Source organism: Panthera tigris, chromosome D1 (assembly GCF_018350195.1).
Source record: "Panthera tigris isolate Pti1 chromosome D1, P.tigris_Pti1_mat1.1, whole genome shotgun sequence".
In the NCBI taxonomy this organism is placed as follows: Eukaryota; Metazoa; Chordata; class Mammalia; order Carnivora; family Felidae; genus Panthera; species Panthera tigris.
In genome coordinates this window covers 70833350-70853201 of record NC_056669.1, presented here as the reverse complement: position 1 = coordinate 70853201, position 19852 = coordinate 70833350, and the positions used below count along the sequence as shown (strand labels likewise).

General features: G+C 42.4%; 1 protein-coding gene and 1 pseudogene across 1 annotated transcript in view; one reads left to right on the top strand and one right to left on the bottom strand.

Annotated features, from left to right (window-relative positions):
- INSC (INSC spindle orientation adaptor protein) overlaps positions 1 to 19852 on the bottom strand; it is a 159465-nt gene that overhangs the window by 90603 nt on the left and 49010 nt on the right. Inside the window, exon 2 of the mRNA XM_042958024.1 lies at positions 994 to 1094. Within this exon, the coding sequence (XP_042813958.1) occupies positions 994 to 1094 (101 nt within the window). The remainder of the gene's footprint in view (positions 1 to 993; positions 1095 to 19852) is intronic.
- LOC102972944 lies at positions 18288 to 19052 on the top strand (annotated as a pseudogene).

The window sequence follows — 19852 nt, the reverse complement described above, 5'->3', positions numbered from 1 at the left end:
GAATAAAGGTAAGATGTCAGTGATACATGTAATATGTAAAACAAAACATACAAGACAAATCAACAATGACTTAACAGTCTTGTAAGGCTACTTGGATTCTGTTGCCTCAAAACGACCCCATCAAAAGATCTCAGAAAAAAATTTAAAAAGCAAGGCAGAAACCCTTGAGCCCTCAGTTGAACACTTCCTCTGTAAACCAAACCTGCATTACTGACTAAACAGCCCAGTTTGCCTGGGGCTGAGGTGTTTTCAAAGTCACAAAAGTTTCAGGGCCCACATCAGGACAGTCGTGGGGCATCTGGGACAGTGGTTCACCATAGATTCACTGGCCTGGTACTTTCCCCTTCAGTTCTGGTGCTGGCCCCCCAAACCAGCCGGGTGTCCACAGCTCCCAGCTGTGTGAAGTCACCTCTGGGGCTCTGTCTCTCTTTCTTCTCACTGCATCATCTGCCCTTCACCCTCTGCTCAGTGTGTTCCTCCATCCTCCTCCCCACCCCTCTCCCCTGCCCAGCTCAGGGCGACAAATATTTCTGGAGGATCTGCTCTGTGCTCAGTTCTCTCCCTGGTGCCCTCGAAGAAGTAGAAGACACCTAAGGGTAGACTGTCCCTTTCAAGAAGCTCAGAGAGAGTCTTCCATAACCCCGAGGGCCCCCAATGGCTCCAGCCTCCTTGCCCAGGTGGGATCAGGAACCCCCTCCAGGGTCTCCTATCTTAGCAGAATACCCCATTCAATTATGTTTCATTGTCTGCCTGCATCTTAAGGAGACCGTCTCTTGGGGGACTGGACATGCCTGATTCCTTCATGTCTCAGGGCCCACTTGCATCAGTATTTGCTGAGTGAACATAGCATCCCCAATGCTTTGTCTTAAGCTTCCACCCCAGGACAGTGCATGGAGAGGTGGAGCCACCTGCAGCCTCAAGATCCTGGAGCTGGGCCTCAGCCATTGGCCAGATAGAGCAGGCCTGGCCCTAAGAGACACCTATGGGACTTACCGCTGACCCGGCAGAGGGATGGAGTCCAGGTGGCGGCCTCCAGGCAACGCCATCATGTTGATCCCAATCTGCAGCAAAGCCTGCCTGCAGTGGTCGTGACCCTGGAAAAAGAGAGGGCAGGATAGGGTCAACAGATGTCCTTAGAGAGAAGGCGCAATCACTTTCACTCTCAGATCCAGGCCACAAGGAGCCAAGGCAGCTATGGAGGGAAGGCCCCCTAACCCTCCTCTCCTTTTTGAACTGGTTTATACTCCACTGCCTTCACAAGTAGTGCAGGACTTAGTCTAACGTCCCAAGCTCACCATGAATCCCTACAATCTTTTATCTCCCAATATCAAACATTTGCCTGACCCATCTTGCTTTGTACCAAACACAGGGACACACAGACCAGCAAATATTGCATGGGACATACTCATACTCTGAAAGTATCTATGGTTTATCTGAAATTCACATTTCACTGGGCAGCTGTATTATTTGCTAAATCTGGAAAGTCTACATGCTAATTCTCTATAACCATCACAGCGCTGGGTTATTCATGTCGATTATGCATGGGAAATGTGACTCTGTAGTGGGCATAGTGGTTGCTTCCCAAAATCCATTCCGATTCAGATGATATAATTTCACTCGAACTGCTAGTAACTGGTTCAGAAATAGGCATGGGACTCAATTCAGACCAATGAGCCATGATAGGATTGCTTCTACAAAAAGTTTTCTTTCTCCCAACTGCAAACCACAGGAGACAGTATCTCTCCCATTGGACCTGAACAAGGAAATACGTCACATCATTGCTGCTGGAGACCAGCTTGCAATCAAGAGAGGACCTAGCTGGGAGAATAAAGCTGGCACATAGAGAATAATAAATTTGGGTCCCTGGTCACTAAGCCACTGAATCTACGAACCCTGGAGTCTGGCCGACCCCTAGGCCTTCCTGTTATGTAAAATGATAAAGTCCTTGTTGTTTAAAGTGAAAATTTTGTTAGTGGACAGCCAAAAGCAGTCTGATAAAGATAAACCAGATTCCAGGGGCCTCCGTCTCAGCACTGAGGACCCACCTGGGTTGTCTGTGCCTCAAAAGTTGAACCAAGACAATGGTGCCCTTCCTCCATCCAATCAGCTGCCCACCTGTTTGACTCCTCCTGTTACCTTGTCCCTTCCTTGTTCTTCCTCTCTGCCACCTCCTTCTCCAAGCTGGTGAGGAAGTTCTCCCTGAGGAAAATGGAGATTCTTTCACCGTTGCCTGGGTAAAGCAACAGAAGAAGGGTTGGCCATCACCCAGCATGCCCTGCGCTTGAGGACAGCAGATTTCAAGACTTTCAGGGAAAACGCAAGTATGAGCTTGTGGGAAGATAACAGCTGAGAAGAGGGAGATAAGTCCAGAAAAATTAAACTCTTACTCCATGATTACAAATGACCCTTATGAGAAAAGAGCGGAGGAGGACTTTAATTAATAGTGATCACGCTGGACATAAAGTACCCTTTATGATGCTTGGAATAAAGAATAAGACAGTTGATCTGAAAAGTATGGGAGACAGGAGCTCAGAATAAACTAGGGAATTGTGTAATTCCAGAGACTCATGGCCACTGCCTGTCTCCCAGTCTGTGGGTCCCACCACAGTATGAACCCCTCAAGGGCAGGGACCCTTTGTGCTCCTAGCACTGAGCCAAGAGCCGGGCATGCAGCAAGCACTCTATGGGTCTGTTGAAAAGATGAGTGGAACACATTTTTAGTACCTTTCTGCTGAGCCCTAATTCTTTATCTGTAACTGAGAGTAATAATATCTATTGTACAGGGCTATTACAGCAATGACAAGACATAAAGAATATGGAACTGTCAGGCCCGGGTGAGAGCTCGATAAATAGTAGCCTTTGTTATTCTTATGCCCAGAGAGTCCATTGTATACCTGCCCTGTGGTCAGCTAGGTCGAGGGAGATGCAGCAAATGAGACAAAGCATATAAAGCTTTGATAGTGCCCATCAACATCAGGAGTATCACCATTGTTATTTCTAGCATTATTATCATTACTGAAAAAGTATATTTTTGAAATCCAGTGAGTCGGCAGGCACAAAAGGATGGCACAAAAGAAAAAAACAACAAAAGGAGGTAACTGTTCCCTTTCCAATTTGTTTGAACTCAAAAAGGAAATACCAGCTTTTCAGAGTGAATGCTATGACGTCATCAGATAGCAGTGAGCAAGCAGATCTCATTTTACCTCCATCTCCGTCACAAAGAAGAAAGGGGTACAGAGTAAGAACAGTCAAGAAGGAATTTGAGCTTATGGCAGGTGAGGACACGGAGGCGGTAAGGAAGCTGCAAGGCCCTTTTGAAGTGTGAAGCAGTTAGGGTTCTGTGATGAGATGAAGCATGCCCTTGGTATTGGAGGACCTTTGGACCTGATCAAGTCATATCTGATGGACCTAGAAAAAGGGAGCGCTGTCATGAGCAGAAGGATGCAAGAGAATGATGTGAATTTCTAAGAGGTAGATTCTAGAAACATAGCTTGGTGACCATGAAATTCTAGAACAGATGCCTAACTGCTGATCTGTGAGCCCTTTGGGCAGAAGCCAGCTAGAGCACAGTAGGAACAAGTCATGTCCAAACCATCTGCTTCCGTTTCGTTAGGGACCACTGGGCTCCTAGCCGAGGGGAACACAACAATAAACCTGATATATCTTGATTTCGCTTAAATGCCCTGATGAGACATCCTTGTTCAACCATTTCACCCATAGCCTCCCAGAGTTGTGCCAGTGGAGCCTTCCAGCAAACAAAACCTTCGTTCTTGTGATTGCATGTTTTCCCCGAGGCTAGAGAAGCCTCTTGGGGACATTTGGGAAGCATCTGTATCAAGGACCTATTCACAGACTATATTATTTATACCTGCCTCTTTTCCCCAGTAGGACAAGACTCCTTGATGCCTGAAACCAAATCTTGCTCAATGTGGGACTGATCCCAGGACCCTACATAATGATCTGCATGGTTGAAGCCAGGATTATGAGTCAGATTGGCTCTCAGGAGAGCCATGGCTCATATTCAGTGCGGATGAGGCACAGGTAAGAGAGAATATCTGGAAAGTGAGATAGGAAGGACCAAGAGTTTAACCCAGCTGATGTTTATAAAATGTCTCCACCAATAATAAGAGCTAATATTTACTGAGTGTGTACCATGAGCCAAGCACTGTTCTAAATGCCTCATATGGTATTAACTCATTGAATACCATCACCATCCCCCTGTTACTGATGACACAGAAATTCAGTGGAGGTATATGCATTGCTCAAGATCACAATGCTGGTAGGTGACAGAGGACTAGGATCAAGGTTTTAGGATTTAGAGGGGAGGTGCTAGAGCAGGTGGAGATGATGATGGTAACAAACGAGTGGCACATGTCAGGCATTTGCTAATAGGAAGCCCGACTCCATTCCATGGTGGCAACTACACCCAGCCCCAAGACCTCACAGCCAGCCAGCCCTCTTCCCTGTCACCAGTGCCTCCCACTGCTCCCATCCCCCGGAAGGACTGTGAGTGTCCTCCAGCTTCGTCTAGTGCCGGCTCTCAATAACGCAGCCGGAGGACAGAACAACGGTCCCTGCAGAAATGAAGCAGATTGCAAAGACTGCAGTCAAAGGGTACAAAGAAGACAGGCACGGACAGTGGGGACATCTCTTCTGTTCCTCATTTCTTGGTTCCTTTTGCGAGAATTGTGTGGACAGTTGTGGGCCCCAAAGGGATCAGGAGATGAGGAAACCACAGTCCCAGCTAAAGCCTAAAGTGTCACTAGCTTTACAGAGAAGCCTATTTCAAGCATGCAGCCCTCAGGAAAGCCCCCAAAGGCTGCTGCCCCGGCAGCCGCCTCCCCTACTGCCCTGCACTGGACTCATCCTACTGAGCAGAGAGATTCCGATTACACACCTCCAAAGCTACATAGCATGTCAGGGAGTGGATTCAAAGTAGCCCCTTTGCCCCACACTGTCTGTCCTCAATGTTATTGCAAAAAGAACTTGAATTTTGGGGTCTGACAGATCTGGATTCAAATCCTGACTCTGTACCAGATTGGTACCTGAGCTTGAGAAAATCATGAACACCCATGAATGTGGTTCCCTCCATTATACCTACCTCCTAGGAGCTTCATAAAGATTAAATGAGATCACTTGCAAAAGCCCCTAATAGATTAAAATAAAATAAAATAAAATAAAATAAAATAAAATAAAATAAAATAAAATAAAAATCATGTGCTTGACACATGGTAGCTTCAAGAAGAAGTGTTCCTCCTCATGGAAGGAGTTATTGAGAAATGTATCTCAGGGCAGAGATGCTGTCTTGCCCATGAGAGGGGTAGAAAAGACACATGCAGAAGTGAGCAAGAAAGAGGAAACTCCATTACCTCCAGCCCCAACCCTTAACCCCACCCAAAGCCCTTCCTAACTCATTGGAAATCTCACCCTGGAGCTTTGCAGCCTTTGTTCTGAAGGCTCTTGGCTATGCCTTCCCATCCCAGGAAAGGCTAGTTTACAAGAAGGACTTGAAGCCTTAAGTGTCTCTGATTTAATTCCATGCCCAATGAGACAACGGCTCATTTAGACAGCTCATTTCTGCTCCTACATCCCATTAGAGGCAGCCCTAGCTCACCTCCATTTGGCTAACAAGCCAGCTTGGGCTCAGAAGGAAATGGAGGCGATTTACAGCAAATTATTCAATTAGAACAATGACTGGGGCGGTTTCTGCCATTGTCTAATGGGCCAATCCCAATACAGCTCGAGGCTAGGCTGAGATTATTTAATCTGCAGAATCCATTAGGGCTGTCAACAGGGGCAGGACAGCAAATATTGTGGAAAGCAGTTAAACTCCAATGCAGCGCTGGGTACTGGGAGGAGGCAGCTGGGGGTGGGGTGGGGGAGGGGTGGCTGGGAGAGGAATGAGACGTGGGGATTCAGTCATGTCCCTCATTATGTGATCCTCTGCCCCCTCATTTTTCTCCTCCCTAGAATTTATCATAATTGTAACTAAACAATTAACTGAAATTAGTAGCTTAATGTTTTCCCCCCTGAGGATCCCAGGGTCAGGGACTAGAGGTCTGTCCTGCCCACTGCCATATCCCCCACCCCGCTCCTGACTCTGTACCTGGTGCACAATTATCAGAATCACTAACACTTCCTGACTGCCTGGATGGGTTCTCACTGAAGGAGCCCTGGCAGGTGCCTATCCTGCTGCACTGTGATGAGTATTCATTGAGAGGGTGATGGGAGGGCCTTTTCCAACCATGCAGGCTACAGGGAGAGGGCTCTGCATCCTTACACCCACTGACACAGAGCCACCTGTCCCCTCCTGAGTTTCTGTGGCCCTCACTGCCTGATCACACCTGGCTAAGCAGGCTCCCTCCCCACCCCCAGCTGTGACCCAACAGGTTCTCCCAGACAGAGAGACAGGGACAATGGACAGTTGCATCACAACTGCAAAAACTGCCAAAGAAGCAAGTGGGTGCTCAGGGAGGTCCAGAGGGCTTCCCAGCAGTACTAGGTGAGAACAGGTGGGGAAAAGGGGTCAAGGCCTGACTTCAAAGCTGACACTTGCAAGAGGAGTGTGAAAACACAGGAGAAAGGAAGGTGTGGAAGGAAGGGTGGGCAGACAGAGGGAAGAACACGGGGAGATTAAGGAACTGCAAGGGCTTCTAGAAGGCTGAAGTGAGCACCCCAGGCTGGTGATGGAGTTTAGAGGAAACGATCCCAGTAGCGTGGGAATACAGAAAAAGGAGTGGCCACTTTCAGTTGGGAAAGTAGGCCACATTTCTTAGAGGAGACGACATCTGAAGTGGGTCCTGAATGCAGGGTGGGATTTTGCCAGGTGAAATGGGACAAGGACATTCAGTGCCAAGAGAGCAGTGTGAGCAGTGGCATAAAGACCAGGAAGTGAAGCAAGTATTCAGGGACCCAGATCTCTCGCAGGGCGCTGGAGGGAAGGTGCTTCCGTGGTCCTGCATACGAAAGGAACAGATTCTTTGGCCTCTTTCCTGTGGGTGGTAGGGAGCCACTGATGGTTTGAGCAAGGGAGTAAAATGATCAGAGTGAAATTTCAGCTCCCATGGTGACCAGTAAGTGGATGGACTCCAGGGAGTGGGGCCAGTAGCAGCGGTCCATTTAAGAGACAGGTGCAACTCCCAAGGGGACCACCAAAGCCCTGGGTTGGAGGCATGGAGACCTGGGGTAAAAAGGAGGGCAGCTGCAATGAGCTTTGGGAGGTAACAGCAATGAGCTTCCCTCCTCACCCCAACTCGAGGCACTGTTGATCTGTGGGAGCATGGCAGCAGTCCTCGAGATATTTCAGTATTGCTAGCTGGGGTGGCCAGCATGCTGCAGCAATCAGATACTCTAAGAACCCTCATTCCCAGGGGAGATGCAAGAAACTAAGCAAGCTGTCACCTAGCCCTACTGAATAGACTGAGCCTCATGAAATATAGACAGCTCCAGCTCCCTGGAGGAAGCCTGGGTGGGCCCTCACAGCTGTCAGGCAACAGAGGCAAGCAGGTGGGCAGAATAGACCTCAGGGCTCACAGGAGCTGGGCTTGCCCCTCAGGCCCTGAAGACCCTGGCCAGGCAGCCGAGAAGGACTGTGCATCAGACCTCAGCCCTGCTCCTCAATTCCAGAGCCAGAACAGTTTCAACAAAGCACAAACAAGGCCCCAAGCCTCCCCTTGATTAACTGGATACATCTACCTTCTAGGCTTTACCTAAAAGGTAACAAGAATCCCACCTGCGCAAATATGTCCGGGGCAAGACTAGAGCCCTCCAGCCACAATCTGGGCAGCCTTCCTGGAGGAGCTCACATCATACTGTTAGAGTATTAGAATTAATAGGAGGCCTTAGAGATTATTCCCTTGTAATAATAACTATAATGATACTAATAATAAGTAGGAGGAGAAGAGGGAGAAGAGGGTGCTATTTGTCAGGCACTGTTGTAAATGCTTTATAGTTATTCATCCTCAGAATAATCTTATGAACAGCTCGTGTTAGCCCCATTTTTCAGATGATAAAACTGAATCACAGAGAGATTAACATGGGCAGATGGAAAGACATGTTCAGAGAGGGGAAGAGATCTGCCTGAGGTCACACAGCAAACTGAGCTATATCTGGAACTTGCATTCGGGTTTTCTCACTCCCAGAAACTTCCCCATGAGAAATCCAAACGAGGCTTTGTATGGTTAGAGCCCAGAGAGACCCCACTCAGGCTCAGTGTGATTTTCCCTGGGAAATCAATGGCTCTGGCAGTTCCCCATCTATAAATCTAGGATAATTACTCATGCTCTTTCTCCTTTGCTGTAGCTGTCAAGCACAGGAGAATGACCAGTGGATAGGAAACCGCAGGGAATCCTAGTCTAATTCAGCTCAGCCTTGGAATAAGACAGGCAGGTTGATGCAGAGATGTCCACGAGTCCTCAGAGGTCTGAGAGAAAGGAGCCAGAGTTAAACTCTCCCTGCTGAGGTCCAGGTGCCCCAGTCCCTGATCAATATGATTGCCCATCCTCTAAAGGGCTCCAGCTTGTCAAAGCCAACTGCCAGGCAGCCTCTCTTAAATGAGCATGTGTAATTGTCCCAGGGGGAAGCCCAAAATTCCTGGAACCAGGAAAGCCATGGCTGCTCCATCTTGTATCTCAGGGTGGCCCCTTCCTGATTCTAGGGCTATGACACCCCAGCTGCCCATAAGAGGAGCACCCAGCCCTGAACCACACAAGGAAACTGCAGTTACTGCCATCTGGGAGCTGGCCCTGAGCTGCTGATCATCTAATAGGCGAAAGTGAGACACTGGTACCCCAGACGTCCAAGACCTTAGGCAGAGTGTAGCCCCCGAGAGAAGCTATGCCGGGCCTTTGGGCCACCCCCATCCAGAACCCCTGTTGCTTAAGAACACAAATTCGGAGTCAGTGCCTAGCTGTGTGACCTTGGGCATTAAGTGTCCTTATCTGTGAAGTGGGGTACATAATAAAGATAATGGGAGTAATGGTTCCTTCCTCATGGCACTGCTATGCGGATCAGTGAGATCACAGATGTGAAGTACCTGGCACACAGGGGTGCTCAGAATCAGACTGGTTCTGTTTCTCTTCTGGTGAGGACAAGTAGCCAGCAGCAGGGGGGGCAGCCAGATGGAGGCCAGTCTACAGCCTCCTGAACTATATCCAGCTAGTCAACTGCTTTTTACTCTTTCACTTTTTAATTATCCCCTCTTACTTTCTAACTTTTCCTGATGTGAATGTTAGCCAACTGCTCAAATGTTCCTTAGCTCCGATTTGCAAAAGCGAGAGCCCTCTCTCACTGGGCCCAGATCCCAGGGTGCTAAAATTAACAATCAGTATACTTTAAGCTAATGACTTACTGGTCGTGACTGCCACGAACAGACATAACTCTCAGATAAAAGCCATTAGAGAAAATTGAATAGCTCCAGCGTGGTGAAAATTTGGATACATCCTGTTTCATAAATCACGCTCAGGGGTTACGCTGGGCGAGCTATTTCCCTCTCTGAGTCATGATGAGGCCCCAGGTTGAAGGGGTCTATATACCCTTGGGAAAGAAGACATAGGAGGGAGAAGCATACGATCTGGGGCATAGAGTGAGTCAAACATGAAAAAACAGCCAATTTACAGAATGCTGTATTATCAAGGCTCATTTCTGCCTGGTACGCTGCATATCACAGCAGCGTTGAAACGGTGCACTGCATGGTGTCTACTTCAGAGTAGGAGTTCAACAAATATTGGTCATTACCCAACAGGGGATTCCATGGTTCTCCAAAAACATCTTGCTCTTCCATAATGCTATGCATTGCTCATGGCATCCCAACACGTCCAGATCAAAATCTCCTCCACTCTCTTTTTCTATCTCCAGGTCATACCAAGGTTTCGGGACGCAGCTCTAATCCCACCTCATCTGGGAGGCCATCTCCAACCACTCTAACCTATGTGATTTCTCCCTCCAAAGAGTTACCTAGGACTCAATAAAGCTGCGAGGTCTTGAACAGTTTTAAGTTATAATGGTAGGTATGCTTTCTCCATGGCCCTCTCTCTTCCCCTGTCTGCCCGTTAAGTGATGCCAGAGCAACTGGAAAGCCACACCAACACGGTGAGGCCAAAAGATGGAAGAAGATGAGTCCTGAGCATGATTTAGAGTAGAGCCACCCCACTCACATCAGTCTGAGGGATAAACAAGAAATAAACATAATGTGTTTGGGGGGTTGTTTATTATAGCAAACAATCTGAATTAACCTAACTATGAAAACTAAAGTCAGTGCTATATTTAAGGCATCCATAAGAGTGCTAGACACAGAAGTCTCTCAGTAAATATAAGTCCCTTTTCCTATCTTCCTTGGTCTTGTAGGAGATGGTAGAATACTGTGTTTGTCTAACAGTTAGCCTCTGGACATTGGCTCCAGTTCAGGCACAATATGGCTAGAGTCCAGAAGTTGATGAGGTGACAGTAGGATGGAATAAATACCTACAAACATTTAAAGTCCTATCAATTCTGAGACTACGATTCTGTTTCTCAGTCACTGCCTTGTCACTCATATGTATCCATTCACAATAATAGCTACATTTTACTATACTCAGGTGGTTCTAAGGTGCATTTTTTTCATATTTTAGCATCTGAAATTGGGATACATGTTTCAGTCAATGGCATCTTGGCACTGTGTTACAGTTTAAGTTAAAGCATATCTTCTTTTTTATGAAGCAACAGGGCATCTTACAATCTATGGCATTTTAAACTCAATGAAATATAATATTGGGCACTTTATTATGTGCCAAGCACTCTTCCAAGTACTTCATACAAATAAATTCATTTATTTCTCAAAAAAAAAAAAAATCCAAACTAATCAGTACTGCTATTATCCCCATTTTAAAGATGGGGAAATAAAGACCCAGAGAGATTCTAAAATTTGCCAAGGTACACAGCTAGTAAGTTGAGTGGCGATCAAGACAACATACCCTTTAAGGAACTCCATACTATGCCACTATTTTTCAGCACCTGGTTTTTAGTTGACAACTGTGTCCCCTTCTTATAGACAACGCTCACACAGAAATTTTGTGTTTGGCAATATGATGGACCACATATTCTAAAATACTTTTCCATGAGAAGAATTTGAAAGGATTGACAAAGATGCTTGATGTTTTTTAAATGCATCACTGAGCTGGCAAAAAATAAGAAATCTGGAGAGGCCAGGAGGAAAGCAAAAGCAGGAACCAGGGAAAAGAAGCAAGAACTGAAGGGAGTTTTTGCCCTAAGAACATCTGCTACTGTATTCCTTAAGTTCTGTTTCACATGTGTATTGGGTAGGGAAAACTAGGCACAAAGCCTAGGGACTAGGGAAAGGATCAAATAGAGTCCAAAAGACCAGAAGCTCAATGTTAAGGGTAAATGAGAAATAATCTTCTATACAGAAGATGCAAGAAAAGTTGTATCCCAATTTCACCACTGAGTAAAGGAAAGTAAAATCTCTCCCAAGAATTAACGACCTTCATATAGGTTTGTGACCTGAGTTCACACTACCCATTGCCGGCGGGGGGTGGGGGGGGTGTGTGAAGGGACTCAATTAGAGAATTTAGCTTCAAGAAATAAAAGAGTCATGGAAATATTTTTCAAGGAACAAAGGCTATAAATTATAACCAAGCAGATTTGAGAAAGAACCAGATTTGAGATGGAACTTCTATAAATTAAAAATATAACAATTAAAATGAAAAAACTCATTAGAGATCTTAATCACAGCTCAAGGATGAATTAGTGTAAAAGACAGAACAAAAGAATTGATCTGAAATGCATCCCAGAAAGACAAAGGGAGACAAAACATGACAGAAGTAAAGCCAAGGAGTGAAAAGTCTACCAAGGATTTAATCAGATTTCCAAAGGGAGAGAAGAAAAAGAACAGGGGGAAAAGTAATATTCAAAGAAATAGTGGCTGAAATTTTTCTCAGAAAGTTTGAAAGACAAAACAACTTTCAAACCCAGGAATGCCAATGAGTTTTAAGCAGAAAAAATACAAAACATACACAAACCATAGAAAACTCATAAGACTGGGGTGCCCAGGTGGCTCAGTCAGTTGAGCGTCTGACTTCGGCTCAGGTCATAATATCACAGTTCATGGGTTTGAGCCCCGTGTCAGGTTCTGTGCTGACGGCTCGGACCCTGGAGCCTGCTTGGGATTCTGTATCCCCCTCTCTGCCCCTCTCCCGCTCATGCTCTGTCTCTCTGTCTCTCTCTAAAATAAATAAACATTAAAAAAAATTTTTTTTAAAGAAAACTCATAAGACTAAAGAACAAAGACAGAGAAGATTTTGAAAGTTTCCAAAGGGGAAAGAAAAAAAGAGAGAGAGAGAGGAATTAGATCAATAGGTGACCACTTAAGAGCAATGATGAAAGTCAGCTGACAATGAGAAAATATCTGATTACAGAGAATAATGGTCCTAAAATTCTATACACCGAGAAACCCTCTTTCAAGACTAAGGGTGAACTAAAGACATTTTCAAGCAGGTAAAAATCCCACAAAGGAAATTCTCTTTTTTCAACGTTTATGTATACATTTTGAGAGAAAGAGAGAGGGAATGAGCAGGGGAGGGGCAGAGAGAGATGGAGAGAGACAATCAATCCCGAGCAGGCTCTGCGCTGTCAGTGCAGAGCCTGATGTGAGGCTCAAACTCATGAACCATGAGATCATGACCTGAGCCGAAATCAAGAGTTGGATGCTTAACCAACTGAGAAACCCAGGCACCCCACAAAGGAAATTCTAAAGGATTGATTTCAGGCAGGAAAAATGTAATGCCTGACGGAAAATTTGAGATACAAGAAAGAATGGTGAGCAAACTTACTTGTAACTATTTCAGGAAATCCAAACAAATCTTGACTATAAGAAACAATTATACCTCATTTATGGGGTAAGAGAAAACAAGATAAATCTAAAATACTGCATGCGAATTCAAAAGGGGATGACTAAAGTAAGTCAAAGTGTTCTGAGTTTCTTTTATTTGAGGAGGAGGAAAATAGAGGTGTAAATTAACTTCAGCCTTATTAGGTTATGATTAACGCTGTAATATCTAGAGTTACCTTATTAGGTTATAATAAATTCTATAATATCTATGTATAACTAAAAGAATATATGTAAAGATAAAAATAAATATTACCATTCAAATAAGTTAAGAGAGGAAAAAATAAATGAGTAATAAAAAAAGCAATAAAAAAGAAGAAAAAAAGAAGTCTGGGGGGCAAGCATTAATAAATAATAGTAAACACAGTAAGGAGGGATGAATCAAATTAGCCAATTGTAAGCAAAGATTATAAAGTGTGCATTACACACACACACACACACACACACACACAAAGAGAAAGAGAAAGAGAGAAGTACAGAAAAAAGAGAGAAAGTGTGCTATGTTCTGTTTATAATATACCTAAAACAAAAAGACCCAAAACAGCTTAAGTTAAAGGCTCCAAAAGATATACCACAGAAATATTTACCTAAAGAATTCTGGTGCTAACGTATTCACATAATACAAGACAAACTTCAAGACAATAACTATGATAGAAATGAAGAGATTTGCTACATAAAAATAAAAAGATTAGCCCATCAAGTAGATATAATAGTGAGGATATACATAATAACAACAACAATCTTAAAATATACAAAATAAAAACTGAAAAATTTCAAGGAAAAATGAACAAATCCAGAATCACAGGTGGAGATTACAACACAATTTTGTCATTAATTGATAGCGGAAGCAGAAAAATTATTAGTAACAGTATAGGATATTTGAATGACACAGATTAGATTTAGTGTTTATAAACAACACTGCATTCAAGTTATCAGGAATACACATTCAAGGATTTATGAATCGTTCTTTTTCTTTTTTTTTAAATGACTAGTGACTGCTAGATCATAAGCAAGCCTCCACAAATTTCAAATGAGTGGTATCCTATAGACTGCAATCTCTACCCCAATACATATACCCCCATATATTTAGATATTTTAAACATACAAATTAGAGGTCAAAGAAGAAACTATAACAGAAATTAGAAAACAAACCCAAATGATTATGAAAATGCATATATAAAAATAATGTAGTATACAGGTAAGTAAAATTAAAAGCAAAAATTGAAGCATTAAATTAGAAAACAAGAAAATATAAAAATTAGATTTTTAACTTCTAACAGTATAAGAAATTTTAGACAAGAGGAGAATCATTCCAAAGAAATTAGCAGAAGAAAAATAGTTAATATAGGAACAAACATTAAGCAAAACACAACAAAGACACAAAACAAAATATACACACAAATAAAAGGATCAACAGAGTTATAGTTTTTGAAAATACAAATAAAATAGACAAACCTTTGGAAAGATCAGTGGGGAGCGGGGGGAGAGAGATCAGAAAAAAAAATAAAAGAAACACAAATAATCAATATTAGCAATAAAAGGGAGTTTATTACTACAGATGCAGCAGAGATAAAAGAATGTTATGGATAATATTATATGGACAAGAATATTCTGCAATATCACTGAAATCATAAACAAGTTAAATAAATAAGTTACTTGTTCTAGACAAATTTATAGAAAAATACAATTAGCCAAAATTGACTCAGGAAGAAATAGATCTATAACTACCAAATAAATTAATCAGTACTTTAAAAGCTTTCCATAATGAAAACACCAGGCACAGAGAAGTTCACAGATGAGTTTCTATCATTTCAAAAAAAAAAAAAAAAAAAAAAAGACAAACTCACTCAAACTCTTCCAGAGAACAAGAAAAAAGAAAGCACACTTCAATTCATTTTAGGAAGCTGACATAATTTTGATACTGAAACTCAGCAAATCACAAGAAAGGAAATTCATGGGCCAATTTCATGTAAGAACATAGATGAAAATATACTAAATAAAATATTAGCAAGAAGTCCAGCTGTATATGAAAAGGATAATAATATACGACGGCCAAGTTGGGTTTAGCCCCAAAATTCATGGCTGTTTTAACATTAGAAAATAGATGAAGGAAACTCACTACATTAATAGGGTAAAAAAGGAAAACCTTATGGTCAACTCAGTAGATGAATAAAACCAACTTTGTAAAATTCTACAGCCATTTATAATAAAATCTTTTAGTAAAGAAATAGACCCTCCCTAAATAGATTAAAGGGCATCTGCCCAGAAAAAATATATACCATACTTAATCACGACGTGTTGAAAGCATTCCCTATGAAACCAAAAACAAAATAAAAATGCCCAGCTCCCACTAACTTCTATTCATTATTGTACTACAGATCTTAGCTAGTGTAGAAAGAAAGAGAATTTGTAAGAATGGAAAGAACCCAAACTGTCATCATTTGCAGCTGATATGATGGGCTGCCACATCAGCCAGTGCACACAGCCAAGGGAGTGAGTGGGGGCTGTATCAGGCCTCTGCTGTGCCCTCCTGTCACACACCTTACACACGACTGGATCCACCAGTCACGTCTGGGGAGACATGGCTTTCCCTAATTGTTCCTAAAATGCAGCATGAGCTGGTAAGTCACTCTCGTTGTCAATATAGAAAACTCCAAAGTACCTACTAATGAACTATTTTAATTCATAAAATGGCTTAGAAAGTTGGACAGAAACGAACACACAAAAGTCAAGTAGAGTCCTAGACACTGGCACAAACATAAAGTGAAATTTAGAAGAAAAAGCATTAACGAGAGCAACAAAAATATTTAAGGTATATAAAAATGAATCTTAAAATGTACAAGTTCCTTAATGAAAAAAACAAAAATTATGAAAAGATATTAAATAAGCCCAAAATAAACGAAAATTTATTGCATATAGATAGACATAGATACGAAATGTAAATTTACCATAAGCTGATATATAGATACAGTGTAATCCCAACCAAATCCTCACAGGATTTTTTTCCCTAGAACTTCATGAGTTAAATCTGAACTGTATAACTAAGATTATTCCTGAAAAAGAAAAATAAATTAAGGGACTTTTCCTGCCAGATAACAAGACTTATTTTCAAGTAGTATACACCATGTGATACTGACCCCAGATAAACTTAGAGAATCAACTAGCAAGCCCCAAAATAGACCAAAGCAACTGTAGAAATGTGATTAATGACAGTGGAGGGGGAAACAGAGGGAGTCAGAGTCAGAGCACACAGCACATCCCAAATCACAAGCAGAAAGTGAATGAGGGTATGTGTGCTGGGGGCTGAGGGGTGATTGCTCCTGCCTGGTCTATGAGGGGTGAGCTCCTTCTTGCCCACACACTCCTTTCCCTGAAGCTCCTGCTTGTCCCAGAGCAAAAATCTAGTTGGTTTGAGCCAGAGAGAACCAGGCAAAAGCGTTGCTCTAAAAGTCCCCTTCTGGAGACCAAAAAGAACAGCCATCTCCAGGAAAAGCCAATGAAAAAGCTTCTGAAAATGAGAAAGGAAAGGTTAATTAAGATGACCTGGTATATGAATGTTTTAATGTGTTGTTGAATTCAGTTAGAATGATCAAGTGGGATTTACCCCTGGGATGCAAGGAAGGTTCAACATACAGAAATCAATAAACATTTTACACCACATTAATAAAATGAAGGATAAAAAATTATATGATCCCCTCAACAGATACAGAAAAGGCATTTGACAAAATTCAGTGTCTTTTTGTGAAAAAAAAAAAAAGTGTTCAACGAATTGAGTACAAAAAACCATACCCCAACATAATAAAAAACAGATATAACAAACTCATAGTTAACATCATAGTCAATGATGAAAGATTAAAATCTCTTCCTCTAAGGTCAAAAACAGTACAATGGTGACCACTTTCAACACTCCCATTCAACATAGTACTGAAAGTCCTAGCCAAAGCAATTATTTAAGAAAAGGAAATAAAAGGAATCCAAATCAGAAAGGAAGAAGTAAAACTGGCTTTGTTTGCAGATGACATGATGTTATATATTCTTTAAAAACCCTAAAGAATCCACCAAAAAAAAAAAAACTGTTAAAACTAATAAATGAATTCAGTATAGTTTCAGGATTCAAAATCGACATACAAAAAAGTTACATGTCTATACACTAATAACAGACTATCTAAAAAAGAAATAAAGAAAAAAATCTCATTTATAATAGCGTCAAAAAGAATGAAATACTTAGGAATAAATTTAACCAGGGCGGTGAAAAATACATACACTGACAACTATAAGACATTGATGAAAGGGCACCTGGGTGTCTCAGTCAGTGGAGTACCCAACTCTTGATTTCAGCTCAGGTCATGATCCCAGGGTTGTGGGATCGAGCCCCACATCAGGTTCCATGCTGATCATGGAGTCTCCTTAAGACTCTCTGTCTCTCTCCCTCTGCCCCTCTCCTCTACTCGCTCTCTCTCTCTCAAAAAAAAAAAGACATTGATTAAAGAAATTGAAGAAGACACAAATAAATGGAAAGACATACCATATTCACAGCTGAGAATAATTAATATTGTTAAAGTGTCCATATTACACAAAGCCATCTACAGACACAATCTAATTCTTATCAAAATTCCAATGGCGTTTTTTTTTTTCACAAAACAGAAAACTATCCTAAAATTCAAATGACACCACAAAAGACTCTAAATAACCAAAGCAATCTTAAGAACAAGGCTGGAGACATCACACTTTCTGATTTCAAACTATATTATAAAGCTATACGAATCAAAACTGTATGGGACAAGTATAAAAACAGACACATAGACCAGTGGAAAAAAAACTGAAAGCCTAGAAATAATCACCCATATGTACAGTTAACTAATATTTGATAGGGAGATAAGAACACTCAATAAGGAAAAGAGAATCTCTTCAATAACTAGTCACATTCAAAAGAATGAAATTGGACCCTTATCTTACACCACTCACAAAAATTAACTCAAAGTAGATTAAAGACTTAGTTGTCAGACCCAAAACTGTAAAACCCCTAGAGGTCAATAGCAGGGGCGATGGGGAGGGGTGGGGGGAGGCGCAGCAAGGCTCTTCCTTCTCCTTAACTCCCTTGATCCTTTTCTTCTTCCTTCTGCTTTCTCTTCCCACCAGGTCTCGTCCACTTCCCCTAATGGCATCCCCAATCCTACATAAAGGCATGACTTCCCAGCACCCCACGGAAAATATGGTGCAGCCCCAGAAACTAACTCCCCATCACCACTTCTAAAAAAAAAAAACTGATTTGAAGGCATCTCCAAGTTTGAGCAAACAAAAATGTCAGGATTTCAAGCATCCCTGGTTTTGCACTGGAGACCCTTCACTACTAAGTATCAAGATGAAAAAAAACTGGAAACTGATTGGAACCTTATTCGAAGTCACAATGGAAAGGTTTGTAGTGACAGCATCACCTGCTCCAAACCATTCTAAGATTGCTTTGTATGGGACTCCCCTGGATCCAGCCACTGACTTTGAGTTTCGAAGTGAGCTGCACAAAGACAGAGGAAAACTCTGCTGCACTTCTTACATCGTGGTTCTGAATCATGTTCGCAAGCCCACCATTAGTGACCACCTTAAGTCAAAGACTCATACCAAGAGGAAGGCAGAATTTGAAGAGCAGAAGGTGAGGAAGAAGCAGAGGCTCCTAACTGCATCCCTTCGGTACAAAAGTACTGTGCACACAGAGAAAGTGTTCTCTGGCACTTTATGAAAATGTGCCTAGAAGCCAACATCCCACTTGAGAAGGCTGATCACCCAGCAATCTGTGCTTTCCTGTCTTGTCATGTGAAGAGTAGAGGCTCCAGGAGAGATGCAAACCATAAGAGACTCTTAAATATAGAGAACAAACTGAGGGTTGATTGGGGAGAGGGTAGTGGGGGGAGAAAGGAAAATGGGTGATGGGCATTGAGGAGGGCACTTGTTGGGATGAGCACTGGGTGTTGTATGTAAGCGATGAACCACGGGAATCTAACCCCAAAACCAAGAGCACACGGTACACACTGTATGTTAGCCAATTTGATAAAAAAATTATATTAACAAAAAGAAGAAGAATGGAGGCTCCATACCTAAGTCAGACCAGCTGAGGAGAGTATATCTGCCTGATGGACAGAAGAACGAGAGCCAACTCGTCAATTCACAAGGTTGTTGACGAAGAGGTTACCACCATTGTGATCAAGATAAATGTGGAGCATTAAAGTTAACAAGATCGAAAGAAAACACAAGCAACAGAAGTAAAAATAAACAAGTGGGACTACATCAAACTAAAAAGCTTCTGCACAGCAAAGAAATAGTCAACAAAATGTAAAGGTAACCTGTAAAATGGTTAAAAAAAAAATTAGCACACTATATATCTGATAAGGGGTTAATATTCAAAATATTTAAGGAGCTCATACAACTCAAGAGCAAAAAAATTTTTTTTTAATTTAAAAATCAATTGTAAAATGTGCAAAAGGCTTGAATAGACACTTTTTTTCAAAGAAGACACACAAAGGACCAACATATACGTGAAAGGTGTTCATCATCACTCATCACCAGGGAAATGCAAATCACAACCACAATGAGACATGACCTCACACCTGTCAGAATGGCCAGCATCAAAAAGACAAGAGAGAATAAGTAAGTGTTGGTGAGGACATGGAGAAAAGGGAGCCCTCATGCACTGTCAGTAGGAATGTAAATTGGTACAACCACTATGGAAAATAGTATGGAAGCTCCTAAAAAAATTAAAAATAGAACTATTGGGGCACCTGGGTGGTTCAGTCAGTTAAGTGTCTGACTTTGGCTCAGGTCATGATCTCACAGTTCATGGTTCAAGCCCCGCATCGGGCTCTGTGCTGACAGCTCGGAGCCTGGAGCCTGCTTCAGATTCTGTGGCTCCCTCTCTCTCTGCCCCTCCCCCATTCATGCTCTGTCTCTCTGTCTCCCTCTCTCTCTCTCTCTCTCTCTCTC